This window comes from Staurois parvus, unplaced genomic scaffold (genome assembly GCF_062004578.1).
Source record: "Staurois parvus isolate SC_StPar_1 unplaced genomic scaffold, SC_StPar_1.0 ptg000195l, whole genome shotgun sequence".
NCBI classification, from domain to species: Eukaryota; Metazoa; Chordata; class Amphibia; order Anura; family Ranidae; genus Staurois; species Staurois parvus.
This window is the reverse complement of record NW_028317991.1, coordinates 9,949,308-9,968,304: the sequence shown is the minus strand read 5'-3', so window position 1 is coordinate 9,968,304 and position 18,997 is coordinate 9,949,308. Positions and strand designations below refer to the sequence as shown.

General features: G+C 44.4%; 1 protein-coding gene across 1 annotated transcript in view; it reads right to left on the bottom strand.

Annotated features, from left to right (window-relative positions):
- The window catches only part of RUNX1 (RUNX family transcription factor 1), a 169,414-nt gene that overhangs the window by 53,392 nt on the left and 97,025 nt on the right, over positions 1–18,997 (bottom strand). The window contains exon 4 of the mRNA XM_089677935.1: positions 10,014–10,205. Within this exon, the coding sequence (XP_089534061.1) occupies positions 10,014–10,205 (192 nt within the window). The remainder of the gene's footprint in view (positions 1–10,013; positions 10,206–18,997) is intronic.

Genomic DNA, 18,997 nt, shown 5'->3' with positions numbered 1-18,997 from the left:
GGTGTGCTTCTTTTAACACTAGATTGCTGGAGAACAGCTGGGATCCTTGTCGAAGGGAGGCGGAGCTAAAAATAGCGCACACTGGGGCTCTGTACACTTCGGGGATTTCGGACAACCAGCCTTAAGTCAACCGTATTCACTTACATCTTATGACGTCCAGTACAGAGGTCTTCTATGAGACATCAAGAAGGTCTCCACCCAGAACTACACATTTAAAGGAGGGTTGAGGCACCTCAAACTAACAAATGCTTACCTATACTGAGATAAATAGGTAGGCTGCCATTGCTACTAAAAATGCTAGTCCAGAACAAGTATGCAGATGGGGACTTTACAGTGACTCCACCTGTGGCATGGAATGCCAGAGACAGTCAGATGACAAGCATTTTGGAAGAGATTCAGCAATGACAGCCTTCTATATACTTATATACTTTTAATGAGGAATGTAGCTATATACTGTGTATGCACACTATATTGCCAAAAGTATTGGAACGCCTGCCTTTACACGCATATGAACTTTAATGGCATCCCAGTTTTAGTCCGTAGGGTTCAATATTGAGTTGGCCCCGCCCTTTGCAGCTATAACAGCTACAACTCTTCTGGGAAGGCCGTCCACAAGGTTTAGGAGGGTGTCTATGGGAAGGTTTGACCATTCTTCCAGAAGCGCATTTGTGAGGCCAGGCACTGATGTCGGACGAGAAGGCCTGGCTCACAGTCTCCGCTCTAATTCATCCCAAAGGTGTTCTATTGGGTTGAGGTCAGGACTCTGTGCAGGCCAGTCAAGTTCTTCCACCCCAAACTTACTCATCCATGTCTTTATGGACCTTGCTTTGTGCACTGGTGTGCAGTCATGTTGAAACAGAAAGTTGGGAGCATGAAATTGTCCAAAATGTCTTGGTATGCTGATGCCTTAAGAGTTCCCTTCACTGGAACTAATGGGCCAAGCCCAACCCCTGAAAAGCAACCCCACACCATAATCCCCCCTCCACCAAACTTTACACTTGGCAAAATGTGGTCAGGCAAGTACTGTTCTGGTAACCGCCAAACCCAGACTTGTGCATCCGATTGCCAGACAGTGAAGCGTGATTTGTCACTCCAGAGAACACGTCTCCACTGTTCTAGAGTCCAGTGACGGTGTTCTTTACACCACTGCATCCGACGCTTTGCATTGCACTTGGTGATGTAAGGCTTGGATGCAGCTGCTCGGCCATGGAAACCCATTCTATGAAGCCCTCTACGCACTGTTGTTGTGCTAATCTGAAGGCCACGCAAAGTTTGGAGGTCTTCAGCTATTGACTCTGCAAACGGTTGGCGACTTCTGCGCACTGTGTGCTTCAGCATGCGCTGACCCCGCTCTGTCATTTTACATGGCTTACCACTTCATGGCTGTTCCCAGTTGCTTCCACTTTGTTATAATACCACTAACAGTTGAGTGTGGAATATTGAGTAGCAAGGAAATTTCATGAATGGACCTTTAGCACAGGTGGCAACCTATCACGGTACCACTCTTGAATTCACTGAGCTCCTGAGAATGACCCATTCGTACACAAATGTTTGTAGAAGCAGACTGCATGCCTAGGTGCTTGATTGTAAACACCTATGGCCATGGAGGTGATTGAAATTCAATGATTTGGAGGGGTGTCCCAATACTTTTGGCAATATAGAGTGTACATATATATACATACACACACTCCATATATACATAGGGTACCCCAATGTAGCTGCAAATATAGCTGCAGCTAGCAATTGGGTCCGGAATACCCTACCATTAATGCAGACTTGGTCCTTCCTCTGCTAACCTCGGCACTTTTTCCAGAGAGTCCTACCATTATTATACCCTGGTCCATTATTATACACTGGTCCTTCCTCTGCTGACCCTGGCACTGTATTCAGAGTGTCTTATAATAAATACAGACTTGCTCCTTCCTCTGCTGAACTGGACACTGAATCAGAGAGATTTACCATTATTATAGATCTTTTCCTTTCTCTGTTGACTCTGGCACTTGATCCAGAGTACCCTACCATTAATACAGACCTGGTCCTTCCTTTGCTGACCCTGGCACTGGATCCAGAGCACCCTACCATAAATGCAGAGCTGGTCCTTCCTCTGACCCTGGCACTGGATCCAGAGTACCCTACCATTAATACAGACCTGGGCCTTCCTCTGCTGACTCCAGCACTGGATCCAGAGTATCCTACCATTATTACAGACCTGGTCCTACCTCTGCTTACCCTGGCACTAGATCCAGATTATCCTACCATTATTACAGACCTGGTCCTACCTTTGCTTACCCTAGCACTGGATCCAGAGTATCCTACCATTATTACAGACCTGGTCCTACCTCTGTTTACCCTAGCTCCGGATCCAGAGCATGTTACTTTAAATACAGGCCTGTCACTCAGAAAGTTCCAAGAGTTCAGCGCTCTTCAAGATGTTGTGCAATTTGGTTTTTATTGACGGAAAATCCACATGGCAGACAAAACAACAGCGGCATTGTAACTCAATCTGGGACCTTTTTCAAGTTCTATGAGTCCAGTGTTTTTATAATACACATAAAATCTGCTGGCTTAAAGTGGAGCCCCAACCTAAAGGAAAGTCTTTCTACAGTTTACTTCTGCTCTTTCCTCGGAAGCTATAGGAGTCTCTAAATACAACATGTTTTTTCCTCCATTTCTGAATCTATGAGTATTATTATGCAAATGAACTGATCTCTATAACCAGACACCCAAAATATTTAAACTAGTGACTTTCGGTGCCATTATTTTTATGTGGGGAGGAAGTAATTTCCCAATCTTAATACTTTCAGCAAAGATAAGGCAAGTATATAGGTTTACTTAGTGCTTGAGGCTAGGGTTAAGGGTTTGGTTATTGTTACAGTAATGGTCAGGGGTTGGAGTAAAGTTAGGGGTTACAGGGTTGAGTATTAATCTGTCCTTTAGGGTCAAGACTGAGTGGCAAGGGTCAATTTCTAAGGGTTAGATTAGTATAACTAAGGTTGGGCTGAGGATACGATATAAATGTTACAGGGGGATTATGGGTGAGGTTGGGTCAAATGAAGAGTCAAGATAAAGTTAGAGTCCAGGCGGCATGGTGGCTCACTTGACTTTTCCACTTGTATTCGGCACCACAAATCCAATGGTCAGAATTACCAACATAAGTGAATATATCGGTGTACTAATAGTGTCTATAGAAAAGCTACACAAAACCCCAGATACTAAATAATATACTTTCTCCCCCGAAAGTCCAAAATATATATAGTCCAAATCTTTCAGCGTCTAAATGTCCTAAACCCCCGTGGATGTGATTATCTTCTTCCCTAATATTATTCCTGCAAAATTTGAAAATTCTGCTTATTCCAATTAAACCTCAAAAGAAAAACTGATATTCGCACATAGTGCATTATTCACAATATGTGATATGATTCACAGAAACGCACTTCCAAACTAGTGAAAAATTGTGCAAAAACTCCACCGTGTATCCACTTCTAAACAACTGTCATCCTTACTCTTACCCTATGTGAACTTGAAAAAATGCTTTAACCAATTCCACTTTCAAATCACTCCGTGGTTCCACTTCCTAAATCCATCCTCCTCTACATAGGAGATGCACCTCCCAAGAAATCAGATATAGTGTAATATCCTCAAAACAATATACACTCTCTTGTGCTCCCCTCACGTCTCCACAAATCACCAATGTATGTGAACACACCAGGGGCGTACTGACAACTCATGGGGCCCCCGGGCAATAGGGGATCAGGGGGCCCCTGTGTCCTTGCCCATACTCAAAAAAGCCTATGAAAAAGGTACCAGGGGCATCTCATGGGGCCCCCTACTGACCCTGGGCCCTCGGGCAGTGCCCGAGTTTCCAAATGGTCAGTCCGCTCCTGGAACACACTAACCGCCACCTCATATATCATGCGCCTTACCAGATGGTAAAAATCCACCAGCATTGAATAGACATAGGTTCCTCTCATTCCAGAGTATATATGATCTCCAATGGCATCATAACATATATCAGAACAAATCAATATAGTGTAGCAGGCAATAGTAGGAATTGGACCATTTATTTAGTTAAAATTACGCTTACAAACACAATTATTGTGTCTCAGGATGTATTCATTCACAAATCAAGCATGGTGTGTAAAAACCTTCTCCAAAAAGGCCGCTCCGCAACTTTGGTTTACGTCCGACGCTACGTACTGACGCGTTTCGTCACTTCCGACTTCATCAAAGGCTCCTGGTGATTTGTGGAGACGTGAGGGGAGCACAAGAGAGTGTATATTGTTTTGAGGATATTACACTATATCTGATTTCTTGGGAGGTGCATCTCCTATGTAGAGGAGGATGGATTTGGGAAGTGGAACCACGGAGTGATTTGAAAGTGGAATTGGTTAAAGCTTTTTTTCAAGTTCACATAGGGTAAGAGTAAGGATGACAGTTGTTTAGAAGTGGACACACGGTGGAGTTTTTGCACAATTTGTCACTAGTTTGGAAGTGCGTTTCTGTGAATCATATCACATATTGTGAATAATGCACTATGTGCGAATATCATTTTTTCTTTTGAGGTTTAATTGGAATAAGAAGAATTTTGACATTTTGCAGGAAGAATATTAGGGAATAAGAAGAATTTTGACATTTTGCAGGAAGAATATTAGGGAAGAAGATAATCACATCCACGGGAGTCTAGGACATTTAGACGCTGAAAGATTTGGACTATATAGAATTACCAACGTACCTGAAGAATGTTCGGGAGCCATGAGGCTTTCTTAAAGGTTACTGTATGTATAGCAAAATATATATTTTTATAACACTGGATAGAGTAAGGAGGAATTGGATCCCTGTGAGGCAGGGGCGGACTGACCTCTCGAGCACTCGGGCACTGCCCGAGGGCCCGGGGTCAATAGGGGGCCCCATGAAATGCCCCTGGTACCTTTTTTATAGGCTTTTTTGAGTGTGGGCAAGGACACAGGGGCCCCATTATCCTCTATTGCCCGGGGGCCCCGTGAGTTGTCAGTCTGCCCCTGCTGTGAAGTTGTTATTGCAGTTTGTGTCCCCATTGGTGAGATTCACCCTCTCTTAGTTGCTGTGGTGGACACTGTCACTGATGCAGATGGTGAAGGCAAATCCAAAATGTTACAGTTGTCACCAGAACAAGTGAGGGTACATACAAAAGAGGTGCTAGATCTTCTATTAATATTATCTAATCTTGTAAAAGATCATCTCAATAAACAGTGATACAACTATAATTGCGTGCAGCAATGTTTGAGGTTGCAAACTACATAAGCGCCGATGAAGGGGAAGGTCTAAACCGAAACGTGTCAGCGTTCGCCTTCTACCTATTATTTATTAAAGCTTCCTTTTGGGCTCCTTGACCAATGCTGCGGCTTCCTTACTGCTTTCTATATAGTTGGCCTTTTCTCCAGACTCCCTTCCGCTATGGAGTGCTCTGGTGAGACATCTGATATGTACCATAGCACGTCCAAAAGGAAGCAGGTCTTGAGAAAGGGCCAACTATATATGAAGCAATGAGGTCGCCACAGCAATGGTCACAGAGTACAAAATGAGGTTTTATAAAATAATTCATAGAAAGAGAAGGCCAACATGTGTTGGTTTAGACATTCCCCCTTCATCAGTGTATTTTGTAACGTCAAACATAGCTGGGCTAAATTGGATTGCAATGATAGCCGTATGTACCAGGGGCGGACTGACCATTTGGAAACTCCGGCACTGCCCGAGGGCCGGGGTCAGTAGGGGGCCCCATGAGATGCCCCTGATACCTTTTTTATAGGCTTTTTTGAGTTTGGGCAAGGACACAGGGGCCCCATGATCCCCTATTACCCGGGGGCCCCATGAGTTGTCAGTCCGCCCCTGGTATGTACAGTATATAGTGAACCCCCATCACTAGTTTATGCCACCAGCACACAATATAAAATACATACAACTATCACTGAAAACCAAGTACAGTCATACTTGAGGTTAGAAAATATATAGGCGCTGATGAAGGGGGAATGTCTAAACCGAAACGTGTTGGCCTTCTCCTTCTACCTATTATCCAGTCCAGCCATGGGCACATCAGTGCATGGTCGTTGGGGTGCATTTTAAACAGGCTTCAGTCACCTTTCACAACAGTAGCAAAAGGCCCTGTACACTTCTTTGCCTGCCCCTGTGCCGCAATGTGAATAGGGCTGCACTGTAATAGTTTCTAATGGTGTGCGCACACAGGTAGCATATTGCATATTGATTGCCTGCTAACCATGAGCTAGCTGCTGCTGACAAAGCGATCCACCAAGGAGTCAGCAGCTCTGCCCATGTGAAAGGGACCCAAGGCAATGCACTTTGCTTTACAAAAAAGGTCCAGGCATGATTTTTTTGGTATGCCTTAACACAATGCACAATAACAAGCGACATAACGCACGTAAAAGCAGAATTTCAGGAAAAAATCTTTATTGTCCGTGGAGTGGGGCTGTGCCCGCACCGCATGGATTAACTGCTCGTTAGGGGAGAGAACAGCTGAGCTATACTCACCTGACCTGCCGATCCTCCTTGCACAAGACCAGTCCCTTTGGATCCTGCCCCCCCGCGGTCCAGCAGTCTTGGAAATGGACTGCTCCTGATGTCAGCATGCTCAAAGCACATTCTAGACAGAAGCAGTCCACCGCTGGACCATGGTGGAGAGCAGTTTTCTAGGGGAGCGTGGTTTTCCGGAGGATCGGTGGGTCAAGTGAGTATGAGCTTTGTGCTCACCTCTAGATAAAACAAGCAGCTGATCCATGCAGTGGGGGCACAGACCCACTAAATGGTGAAAAATTATTTTTGTCGGAGTTCTGCTTTAAAGAGATACATGGGCCTTTGGGGTCAGAAAACAATTCAGAGATACATGGGCCCTTAGGGTCTATAAAGTATAAAGTGCAAACTTTTCAGATACTTTTCAGTCTTTAGGAAGTCCCCCTTGAATAGCCGACCATTGTTCAGCGCAATTCTTCCCTGAGCAGGGAAGTTAAGTCGCTAAGCAGCGTGGCCAGAGTGGGAGTTGGTGTGCGCACAGGGAGGACATGGCACATGTGTGTGGGACTTGTCACCTGTCGTCTCTTTAGCCTCCTGTGAATTGGCTATGGCCCCCTCTGTATCAAATTTAAAGACCATGCTAAACATTTGAAGTCGTCATCCTGGGGCTTTACATGGCATGCAGGAGATCCTCAGAGCCCTCTCAATGATTATAAAACGGCTCACGTCTAAACCTCCCAAAAAGACGTTTTCATACTTTGAATTTTAAAACCTTTTTTTTTTTTTTGGAAAAAAACAAAAACTTCAGACAATGAGCAACATCAACCAGTGACCTGCTAATACTATACACAGCATAATATATATATATATATCCTATATACATCTATAACTATACTACTATACATCAACCAGTACCCTAATAATAAATAAATATATATATACTGTATATACACACACACGTTATATACAGGATATCTATACATATACCATATACTATACATCAACCAGTAACCTAATTTTATATATATATATATATTTATATATACACACGTTATATACAGTATATACTATACCATATGCTATACATCAACCAGTAACCTGCTAATACTATTTGGGGAACACTGCACTCCTACACACATTTTGTGTAATTCATTGTACACAGATTCTCTGTAGGACTGCAGCCTCTTGTCACATGATTTACTGCCACTGCAATATTTAGATTGCTTAAAGTGTTACCAAACCCCGGACCCTGCATTCACAATATCTGGTCTCCCACAGTACACACAACATGGAACTGCAATTTTTCTAGTACCTATAAATTGCTAAATACCTTTTCTCATCGGCAGTATATAGCAGCCTTGTGACTTCTATCAGTGTCCAGCTGAGCACTGACTAAAGCTTGTAGGAGGAGTTTTCATTTTCCTCTCACTGTCCTATGAGGCTTCATAACCCCTGACCCTCTGTCTAGACAGCACTGATTAGCCTTGTGCTGATCACATGTACCCCCCCCCCAAAAAAAAACCAAAAACAACTCTCTAGCAATACACATCAAACTGAGCATATGCAGAGCTCTGTACTATTAGTAGGTGGATTGGGGACAGTAGAAGAGGAGGATCAGAGAAGTCAAGATCAAACAGCCTCTTTACACAATGCAGAGGATTAACCCCTTAGGTACCACAGTGAAACGCAATGTGGAGGATTAACCCCTTAGATACCACAGTGAGACACAATGTGGAGGATTAACCCCTTAGGTACCACAGTGAGACACAATGTGGAGGATTAACCCCTTAGGTACCACAGTGAGACACAATGTGGAGGATTAACCCCTTAGGTACCACAGTGAGACACAATGTAGAGGATTAACCCCTTAGGTTCCACAGTGAGACACAATGTGGAGGATTAACCCCTTAGGTACCACAGTGAGACACAATGTAGAGGATTAACCCCTTAGGTTCCACAGTGAGACACAATGTGGAGGATTAACCCCTTAGGTACCACAGTGAGACACAATGTAGAGGATTAACCCCTTAGGTTCCACAGTGAGACACAATGTGGAGGATTAACCCCTTAGGTTCCATAGTGAGTATAACAAGCATGCTTTACTGCATATACAGACTGATTTCACTGTTGTGGGTTTAGTAACACTTTAAGGCTAGATACACACTTTTCGGCTGCGGCACCTTACAGGAATGCTCATGTAATACATGTAATTACGGTAATGTGTATGTAAAGCCAAAATTTTTTTTTGTTGGTTTTGGATAGGAAAGGGTTAGAACCCCTGCCTGGCTTTTCTGCTGACTGTGTCCCCACTGGAGAGATTCGCCCTTCCTACTGGTCCTGGTGACCACTGTCACTGAGTCAGAAGGTGATGGGAAATCCAAATTTTTTGAGTTGTTACAAGAACAGGAGGTGAAGAAAAATCTTCCATCTGTTCTGGTAATAACTGTTTAAGAAGGATGTCACCTCACTTTGGAAAGACTTCCCTTTACTTCTTGCTGTGTCTCTTGAACAGGAAATGAAGGAAAATCTCCCTGATGGGAGCACAGAGGGCAAAAAAAAACAAAAAACATGACAAGGGCCCCAACCACTTCTTCCTTTAACATACAACTCTCATATTAGTTTTACATAGAGTGGAGTGGGATCAGAGCCCCTGTCCTGCTTACCGTTCTCATGGAGAGTGTAAGTGAAAGAAAGACACCTGGGTTGTCACCAGAACAGGAATAGAGGGGAAATCTTCCAATGGGGACACTAGTTCTGATGACAAGCAGGAATTTCCTCATTTTGGAGTGATTTCTTCTCACTTCCTGTAGGGCTATGGGACAGGAAGTGAAGGGAAATCTCTCCAATATGACACAGATGGCAAAAAAATAAATCTGACAGGGGTTATAACCCTCCCTTATTCTATTCAAAATGAAAAAGAAAAGTTTTGCCTTTACTTCGTAAATTGAAGGCGCTATATAAGTACCTGGAATAAATAAATAAGACTTCTACTTTAAATGCAAATCCCGCATGATGAATCAGGACCAACGAGAGCTGATGATAACAGTCAGTGTAAATATTTACAGCCCGGTCACATCAAGCCCAACTTTGAAATTGTGCGACTTTCAGTGAAGTCGCACGATTTCAAAGTCGGGGAACATGCCGATTTCAGGTGCGATTTGCAAGACATCTGGCACAGAGGTCTAGTAGGGCATTTAGTACTTTAGAATTCGGTGTGGCTCCAACCAAGTCAGAACCGCGCTGATACGACCGCTGTAATTGCGGACAATAGGGTGCGACTTGGCATACAGTTTGCAAGTCGCATGGCATGCAAATCGCACCAAGTGCAACTAATACAGCTTAGTGAATTGTTAGGAGTCCAACTGCAACCCCAGATGGCCTCCCTCTCAGCACCTGCACTACTGTTGTATAGCACCAATTGACGGCAAAGTTGGCAAGCGGCACGGCATTATATAAAAAGGCACGCAGGGCAGAACTCCAGAACACCCGATGCAGCAGGCTGTAAGGCTCACCTTGTATCTGGCTCTGTGTCTGGTGGTTGAACGCCGTCGAGTGGTTCAGAGATGCTCGTGGGTTGGGGGTGGGAGTCGGGTGGTGCGGGCTGACCCTCACTGCCGCTCGGCGCAATTGTTCCAGTTCGCTCAGCCGCTCGGAAAACGACAAGCTCCCGGGTTTGGTTTGCTCATCCAGTTTTTGCCTGTGTCCTGGTAATGGAGAATAGTAGAACAAAAAAAAAATAAAAATCTCCTTAAATACCCATTTTTGTTTAAACGATAAAGTACAACTACATGTGGCCTTCCACTATGCAATCTCATAGTACAATTTATGTACAATCGCTTTTAGGCTGCGTTCGGTGCGGTAATGCACATGGGGCCATTTATTTTTCCTGATGGCAGTAAATATCATAGGAATTATATAGCAACGTCTAGTGGGCAAACTTTAAATCAATGAAAAACATTCGACCAGCACAAGAAATAGCCCAATAACATTTGTTTTTTGCCCCATTTGCACAGATTGAATGTACATGCACTTTCACTGAGCCAATTGCCAAGCAATTATTTATTTTTGGGGGGGAACAGAACTCTTTATGTTTGTATTATCCCATCTAATACATCATAAATGAGATGGCAGTCCTTTATATACTATATTTATTTATTTCAGGTACTTATATAGCGCCGTCAATTTACGCAGCACTTTACATATATATTGTACATTCACATCAGTCCCTAACCCTCAAGGGGTGTACAATCTAAGGTCCCTAACTTACATTCATACATACACATACTAGGGACAATTTAGACAGGAGCCAATTAACCTACCAGCATGTCTTTGGAGTGTGGGAGGAAACTGGAGTACCCAGAGGAAACCCACACAGGCAGAACATGCAAACTCCAGGCAGGTGGTGCTGTGTCTGGGATTTGAACCAATGACCCTAGTACTACCAGATGGAAGTGCTGACCATTTAGCCACTGTGCTGCCCCAATCTATAGACAATGTTATAGGTAAACAGAAATCTTAGTTCATTAAGGAGAAATCTGTCAAAAATCAAAATACTCTGGCTGCTATTGTTGACTTCCTTATGAAAATGCTAGTTGCCTGGTTCTTGTACTGATCCTCTGTCTTCAATCATTGCCATATCGCCTACCTAGAACAAGTCTGCTGATCACGGATGGGAGGGGGAAGAGCTGAATTTGCTAAGATTTCACCCATTAATGGGCTGCTTTACCACAGTGCACATTAACGTGAAAAACCATGGGTGGAAAAATGCACCGCAAAAGCCTCCATCAGTCCTGAGGGCCTGTTTACACTTGTGTTGATTTCTGAAAAGCGATCCATGGTGACTTGCTTTTCAGAGAGTGCTTAAGTAGCGGCTTCTTTTTGCTTTTTTCACTACGCCACGATGTGGTGTGGCTGCATTCACTTAAATGGGTTGCATTTGGCGATAGTACTGCCTGATGAATACAATTCCATCCACGGCACCACCAGCCTGGAGTTTGCATGTTCTCTCTGTGCCTGTGTGGGTTTCCTCTGGGTACTCCAGTTTCCTCCCACACTCTAGCACTTCTGCCTGGCAGTACTAGGGTCGTTGGTTTGAATCCCAACCACAGCACCACATTCCTGGAGTTTGCATGTTCTCCCTGTGCCTGCGTGGGTTTCCTCGACACTCCAAAGACATGCTGGTAGGTTAATTGGCTCCTGTCTAAATTGTCCCTAGTATGTGTATGTATGAATGTGAGTTAGGGACCTTAGATTGTACACCCCTTGAGGGTTAGGGACTGATGTGAATGTATAATATATATGTACAGCGCTGTTAAATTGACGGCGCTATATAAGTACCTGAAATAAATAAATCTTTTTTGCCACATCAAGACTGCGGCAGTGAGTGCTAACAAGGCCGGTGGCCATGTTAACTTAAGGCTGGGCAGTCAGGAAAGTGGTAAAACCGCAACTCAACTGCCGATTTTTATGGTCCATGTAAATGAGGCTGAAAAGAATCCATATACAAGTGTTGAGTGATCCCACCAGAGTCGCCCTTTAACACTCGCATACATTGTACTGGAAGTCTCCTACGGAAGGGCCCAGCGTCTAGACTGCATCACATGACATCTAAATACCGCTGTCCGTTCGCCATCCTTCTCAATATTTTTTTTTTCCTTTCATCGGCAAGCAAGCTAATTTTTTCCAGCTGTCCGAAATTTACATTTCAAAGCGAACTTCCAGTTGCTCCTCTATTCTGTAATGGCTGTATGTGTAAACTTTTATTGGGGCTGAAGATCTGAGCCCTCTGCTTCCAGTTCCTCTGGCCAAAGCGGCGCTGGATCACATTTCACACCGCGCTCAGAAATGGAGCCGGCTTCTCTGCCGTGATTTTTATCTGGTGAACAGAGAAAAAAAAAATCTTCTACAGATTTCTTTCTTTTTTTCTTTTTTTTTTTTAGCTTTGGCAGCACAAACGTTGCTCGAGCTCCTTCACTTGTCAAGCATGCAAATCTGGGCCTTCTGTTTAGCTGGTGAGAGTGGAGGTGAATGCAAACACACGGAGTCACGCGAGCTGTTTACGCAGGATCGCCGTCTGATACACGCAGGCTATTTTAGGCTTCGTCCTCCCATATTGAAGGCCTGGGGGTTGGATTGCCCATTCTGATCAGAGGCAGCAATATTCCCACCTCAGGTGTGCCAAAAATTTCATGAATGTGTCTAGACCACATAAAGTGGGACGGATTATAAACCCTGTCAGGTTTGTACTTCTATCTGTGAGACTTCTTCCCCTCACTTCCTGGCATGGTGACAACGGTTTCACGTGAAAGGAAGTGAGGGAAAATCGGCAATACTGACAAAGACAGAAATAAAAAGCTGACAGGGGTTGTAGGTTTTCCATGTGCCTGCATGGCTTTTGGTGATTTTCCCGCACTTCCTGTCTGTATAAGGTATGGAGGATTACATGACACATCCCCTGTTTGGTGTCAGGCCTGAGTGTTGTCACATGGGCACTATGGAGTGGGGGTGGAGAGCGCAGAGCCATTAGTGCTACGCATGTTCTCTCCCCCACCCCATCTTTCATTGGAGGAGGGACAGAAAGAAAAAAAAATATAGAAATTATATAATTGTTAACTGTCCCGGATTTGCCGGGACAGTCCTGCATCTTGGAGCGCTGTCTCGATGATGCTGTGTCCGGACTGTGTCAAAGAGCCAACCGTGCTATGCATGCTCCCCCCACCCCACCTTTCCTTGGAGGAGGGACTGAAAGCAAAAGACAGAGAGATTCCATAATTGTTAACTGTCCTGGATTTGCCAGGACAGTCCTGCATCTTGGACCTCTGACTTGAGGATGCTGTGTGCAGACTGTGCCAAAGAGCCATTAGTGCTATGCATGCTCCTTCCAACCCCACCTTTCCTTGGAGGAGGGACTGAAAGCAAAAGACATAGAGATTCCATAATTGTCAACTGTCCCGGATTTGCTGGGACAGTCCTGCATCTTGAAGCTCTGTCTGGATGATGTTGTGTCCATACTGTGCCAAAGAGCCATTAGTGCTGTGCATGTGCTCCCCCAACCCCGCCTTTCCTTGGAGGAGGGACTAAAAGCAAAAGACACAGAGATTTCATAATTGTCAACTGTCCCGGATTTGCTGGGACAGTCCTGCATCTTGGACCTCTGTCTGGATGATGCTGTGTCCAGACTGTGCCAAAGAGCCAACAGTACTATGCATGCTCCCCCAACCCCACCTTTCCTTGGAGGAGGGACTGAAAGCAAAAGACACAGAAATTCCATAATTGTCAACTGTCCCGGTTTGCCGGGACAGTCCTGCATCTTGGACCTCTGTCTGGATGATGCTGTGTCCAGACTGTGTTAGAGGGCCGTTAGTGGTATGCATGCGCTCTCCCAACCCCACCTTTCCTTGGAGGAGGGACTGAAAGCAAAAGACATAGAGATTCCATAATTTTCATCTGTCCCAGGTTTTCCGTGAGAGTCCTGCATCTTGGATCTTTCTCCCGATGATGCGGTGTCAAAAGCCATTAGTGCTATGCATGCGCTCTCTCTCCCACCCCACCTGTCTCTAGAAGAGGGATAAAAAGCAAAAACACAGAGATTCCATAGTTGTCAATAGTCCCGGATTTGCCAGGAGAGTCCTACATCTTGGACCTCTGTCCTGATGATGTTGTGCCCTGGACAGTGTCCCAGAATACACTTTTATGAGTTACTGAGCGTGTGGTCTTGGTTGGGTCATGACCGCCTGGAAAGTGGGCATGCCAAGTGTGGAATGTGGCTTGGGAGAACAGTGCCCCAGGTCCTGGGACTAAAAGGTTGGTAATTGTGAGATTCTGTCCTCTTCACTTTACTGAAAAAAAGTATCATTATTGTCATTTGTATCTTCTTTGGAGAACTTTCCTTTCTCTTGGCGGTCTTCCCATATATATATAAAGGTATTCAGTCTTTATATATTAAAAAGTCTTAAAAAGCCTATTTCCTGGGGGCCCAGGCTGTCATAGCCACCCCCCTTGGGGTACGTCACTGCATTGGCTTAGGCTCACAGCACAGCACTGCAGGGGGAAGGGGTGACATCATAATGTCAGCACAGCACTGTGGAGTACTGAAGACTGCCCACTGCCAACATCGGAAAAAGAAGGTGAGAACCCTGGAGATCACATAGATAGCAGTAAGGGTGCCACACCAATGGAGATAGAGCAGAGTATTTTTTATTACTGAAGGATGAACAAGATAAAAAAACAACATATTCAGGGGTTCACAAATTCCCCCTTTATCAGGGCCATATTAAAAAAAATTATACATATATATAGGGCTTTAGGTGCAGGAACTCCCCCTTTTCTGAGTACTGTCGTCTCTGCCCTCCTACCCACTTCCGAGCACAGTCCCTTGGTTCCACCCCCCTACTCTGCCAATACCGCTCCTTATAGATAATATGTAATTTGTATGGAATGTGTTAATGATTACAAGAAAAGCAGTAAAATAGACTCCCTACAGCCGCAGCAATAGACCCTCCCCCCCAGAGCGACAACGGACACCCGCAACAAAATACCATCCCAGCATCAATAGACCCCCAGCAGCAACAACAGATCTCCCAACAGCCAGAATCAACAGACTTTCCAGGAGCCAGCAACCATAGACAACTCCCTCCAACAGTAGATCCCTGCCAGCAACAATTGACTCCCTAGCAGCAACAGATTCTTCATCAGCAATAACACACCTCCCCAGCAACAACAGACTGCCACGCAAAAACAGATTCCCTCCAGTGACAACAGATCCCCCAGCAGCCAGCATCAATAGACCTTCCAGCGCACCCCAGCACCCCTTGCCTTCAGACTCATTCAGTGTTGGAGGTGCTGGAACTGCGTTCCCCCACATGAAAAAATGCCATATACACTATATTGTCAAAAGTATTGGTCCGCCCTCCAAATCATGTGATTCAGGTGTTCCAATCCCCTCCATGGCCACAGGTGTATAAAATCATCACCTAGGCATGGAGACTGCTTCTACAAACATTTGTGAAAGAATGGGTCACTCTCAGGAGCTCAGTGAATACAAGCGTGGTACCGTGATAGGTTGCCACCTGGGCAATAAGTCCATCCGTGACATTTCCTGGCTACTAAATATTCCACAGTCAACTGTTAGTGGAATTATAACAAAGTGGAAGCAACTGGGAACAACAGCAACTCAGCCACCAAGTGGTAGGCCACGTAAAATGACAGAGAGGGGTCAGCGCATGCTGAAGCACACAGTGCGCAGAAGTCGCCAACTGTCTGCAGAGTCAATAGCTAAAGACCTCCAAACTTCATATGGCCTTCAGATTAGCACAACAACAGTGTATAGAGGCTTTGTAGAAAACGCATTCTCTGGAGTGACCAATCACACTTCTCTGTCTGTCAATCCGATGGACGTGTCTGGGTTTGGCGATTGCCTGGAGAACGGTACTTACCTGACTGCATTGTGCCAAGTGTAAAGTTTGGTGGAGGGGGGATTATGGTGTGGGGTTGTTTCTCAGGTGTTGGGCTTGGCCCCTTAGTTCCAGTGAAGGGAACTCTTGAGGCATCAGCATACCAAGACAATATTATGCTCCCAACTTTGTGGGAACAGTTTGGGGATGGCCCCTTCCTGCTCCAACACGACTGTGCTTCACTGCACAGAGCCAGGTCCATAAAGACATGGATGAGCCAGTTTGGGGTGGAGGAACTTGACTGGCCTGCACAGAGTCCTGACCTCAACCTGATAGAACACCTTTGGGATGAATTAGAGTGGAGACTGGGAGCCAGGCCTTCTCGTCCGACATCAGTGCCTGACCTCACAAATGTGCTTCTGGAAGAATGGTCAAACCTTCCCATAGACACTCCTAAACCTTGTGGACGGCCTTCCCAGAAGAGTTGAAGCTGTTATAGCTGCAAAGGGTGGGCCAACTCAATATTGAACCCTACAGACTAAGACTGGGATGCCATTAAAGATCATGTGCGTGTAAAGATAGGCGTCCCAATACTTTTGGCAATATAATGTGTGTATATATGTCAAAATTCTAAAAAAGAAATTTGTTTCTGAAAAATCTAAAAATCCAATTTTAGACCTGGGACATAACATGACCATTCAGAAGACCCCAGAAAAAGGGGTTCTTTGAAGGGAATTTTTAAAAACAGGCACAGGAGTGGGGGTGGTTTGTTTTGTGAAAACCGGAGTTCTGCTTTAATAGCACTGCCTTGCCCATTTGTCGCACTACTATGGTACCAGTTCCACTCTTCACCCTCCATGAAGGATTCCAGACCCCTGACAAAGGCTCAGTGTTCAGAGTCGGCCACTGCCATACAGAGAGCGGCTCCGATACAGAACTCCGAGTCTCATGCAGGAAGGAAGTTGTTTAATACCAAAACACAATTTTCATAGTGAAACTGACATTTACATGCACCTAAAAAATGTGTTTTTGTACAGCATAAAAAAATACAGTGTGTATATAAATATATATATGTGTGTATAAAAAATGTTTTCCTCTAAGGTCAAGGTGCCACGTTCTGCATGTATAGGCTACCAGCCGTTTCCGCTGTTCTGGATGTATTAAATCTCAACGCTGCTACCGGAGAACAGCCCACGGTAATGAAGATAGGGGCCCTAACTGAAAGGCATTTAGTTTTCTTCTGGATGTCATTTTTTTAAAAAAATTATTGTTTAAATTTGTTTAAAAATAAACTATTTTACTATTTTATTTTACTATACACCTTTTCTTCATCCTTTGTTGTATTTCAGTGCTGCTGATCTGTTGACGCCTCTTTGCAGCCACTTTCCGTCATCCAGCAACGGTTGTATGGCATTCTTCGATAAATGATCAATTTAGTTTCCAATCGATCTCTTCCAATAGGAATAAAGGATCTATAGTCAGCTACCCATTCGATCGATAGGCCACACACAGGAAAGTGGGTTTTGATCGATAGTTAGAGTATGATTGCAAGTTGCATCTGACTTTCACTTGTAATCTCATGATGTGATCGATCGAAATATGATTGGATTCATGAACAGAGTATCTCAGGCTTGGTTCACACTTAAGCATGCGAAGGAGCATGCGTGCGTTTCCATGCATTCACAGCACATTCCTCAGCCCATTTATTTCAATGGCTTGCCTTATGCGCAAGACATGTGGAGCTCCTGATCCTTTCCCAAAATTGCGCAGCACTGAAAGGTATGATGCTGTGGAAAACACGTGCGTTAGTAGGTGCATTGGGGTGCCATTAAGAATTAATAGCACCGCTGCATGTCTACTAAAGGGCAGCGCATTTCTGTGCGTATTGGGAAGGCTTGTGAGTCATTGTGCGCATTCCCGACCAGCATCATTATAAACCTAACCCCAGTGCTGCTGATCGATTCAACACAATTGATAGTTTTCTGCCCTGGCCAATCGGCTCAGTTTGATCGAATCATATTTAAATCGAGTCTAAGGGCTCATGTACACGGGGCATTTGGAAAACTCTTCTGAATGATGGAAACTGACTTCTGGAAAATGTAGGTTAACAAACGTCAGTTTAGCCACATTTGCATACTGCGTTTATACGCGTTTGCATTTAGACGCGTTTTTAAAAGATAATATCAGGAGACCTTCCCAAATGCCCAGAATGCACTGAAATATAGTAAATAATTAACTATTTCAGACATTTTGAGAGGAATAGAGAGAGTAAAAGCAGAGAGAGAAGTATGTGTTGTGATGACCTGTCTTTTCTGGTTGTATTCACTATGGATCCCATCATAATGCGGCACGTTCTACCATTTTTTCCTTCACGCGAAACCTGAAACTGACTGCGCTGGTGTACCGGGTCCATTTGAATACATGGAAAATGCTTTGCATGCATTTCTGATGATGAAAAAAGGCTCTGGACAGCATCTGGATATGGAACAGTTAAAAAACGCTTCTAAATGCAAACGCTTATAAACGCAGTTAACCGCGTTTACAAGCGTTTGAAATGCCGGTAAAAATCTACTCCTGAACGCAAGTTTGGTGCGTTCAAAAAAACGACTGTAAACTCAACTGCCTGTAAATGACTATGTGTACATGGACACATAGGAAAACATTAGGGTGAGTTCAGGGGCTGCTGAAAAAAACGCAGAAAAGCTCCTGAACGTCAGTTTAGCAGCTGCAGTGTACATGAGCCCTAAGTCCTGGTTCACATCGAATACAGTGTTAAAATCGCTCTGCTTCAGCACAATTTCAAAGCTGCTGATCAGTGTGACTTCATGTGTGGCTTGCCGGCATCTTTGTGACTTCATGCACAGATGTCAATGCAAGTCGCACATGAAATTACAAAAAATACTGCAGACACTTTTTTCAAAGTTGGTGCAACGCAGAGTCGTACTGATTTGAATGGATCCATAGCTGCGAATACGGTACGACTTTGATCTGTCAAGTCGCACGATGAAACTCTGAAGAAATCCTTTGCATACTGCTATATACCCTTCCCAGCAAACTTTGCAATAAAAAAATAGGAGTTTTTAGTTCACACATATTGCAATTCA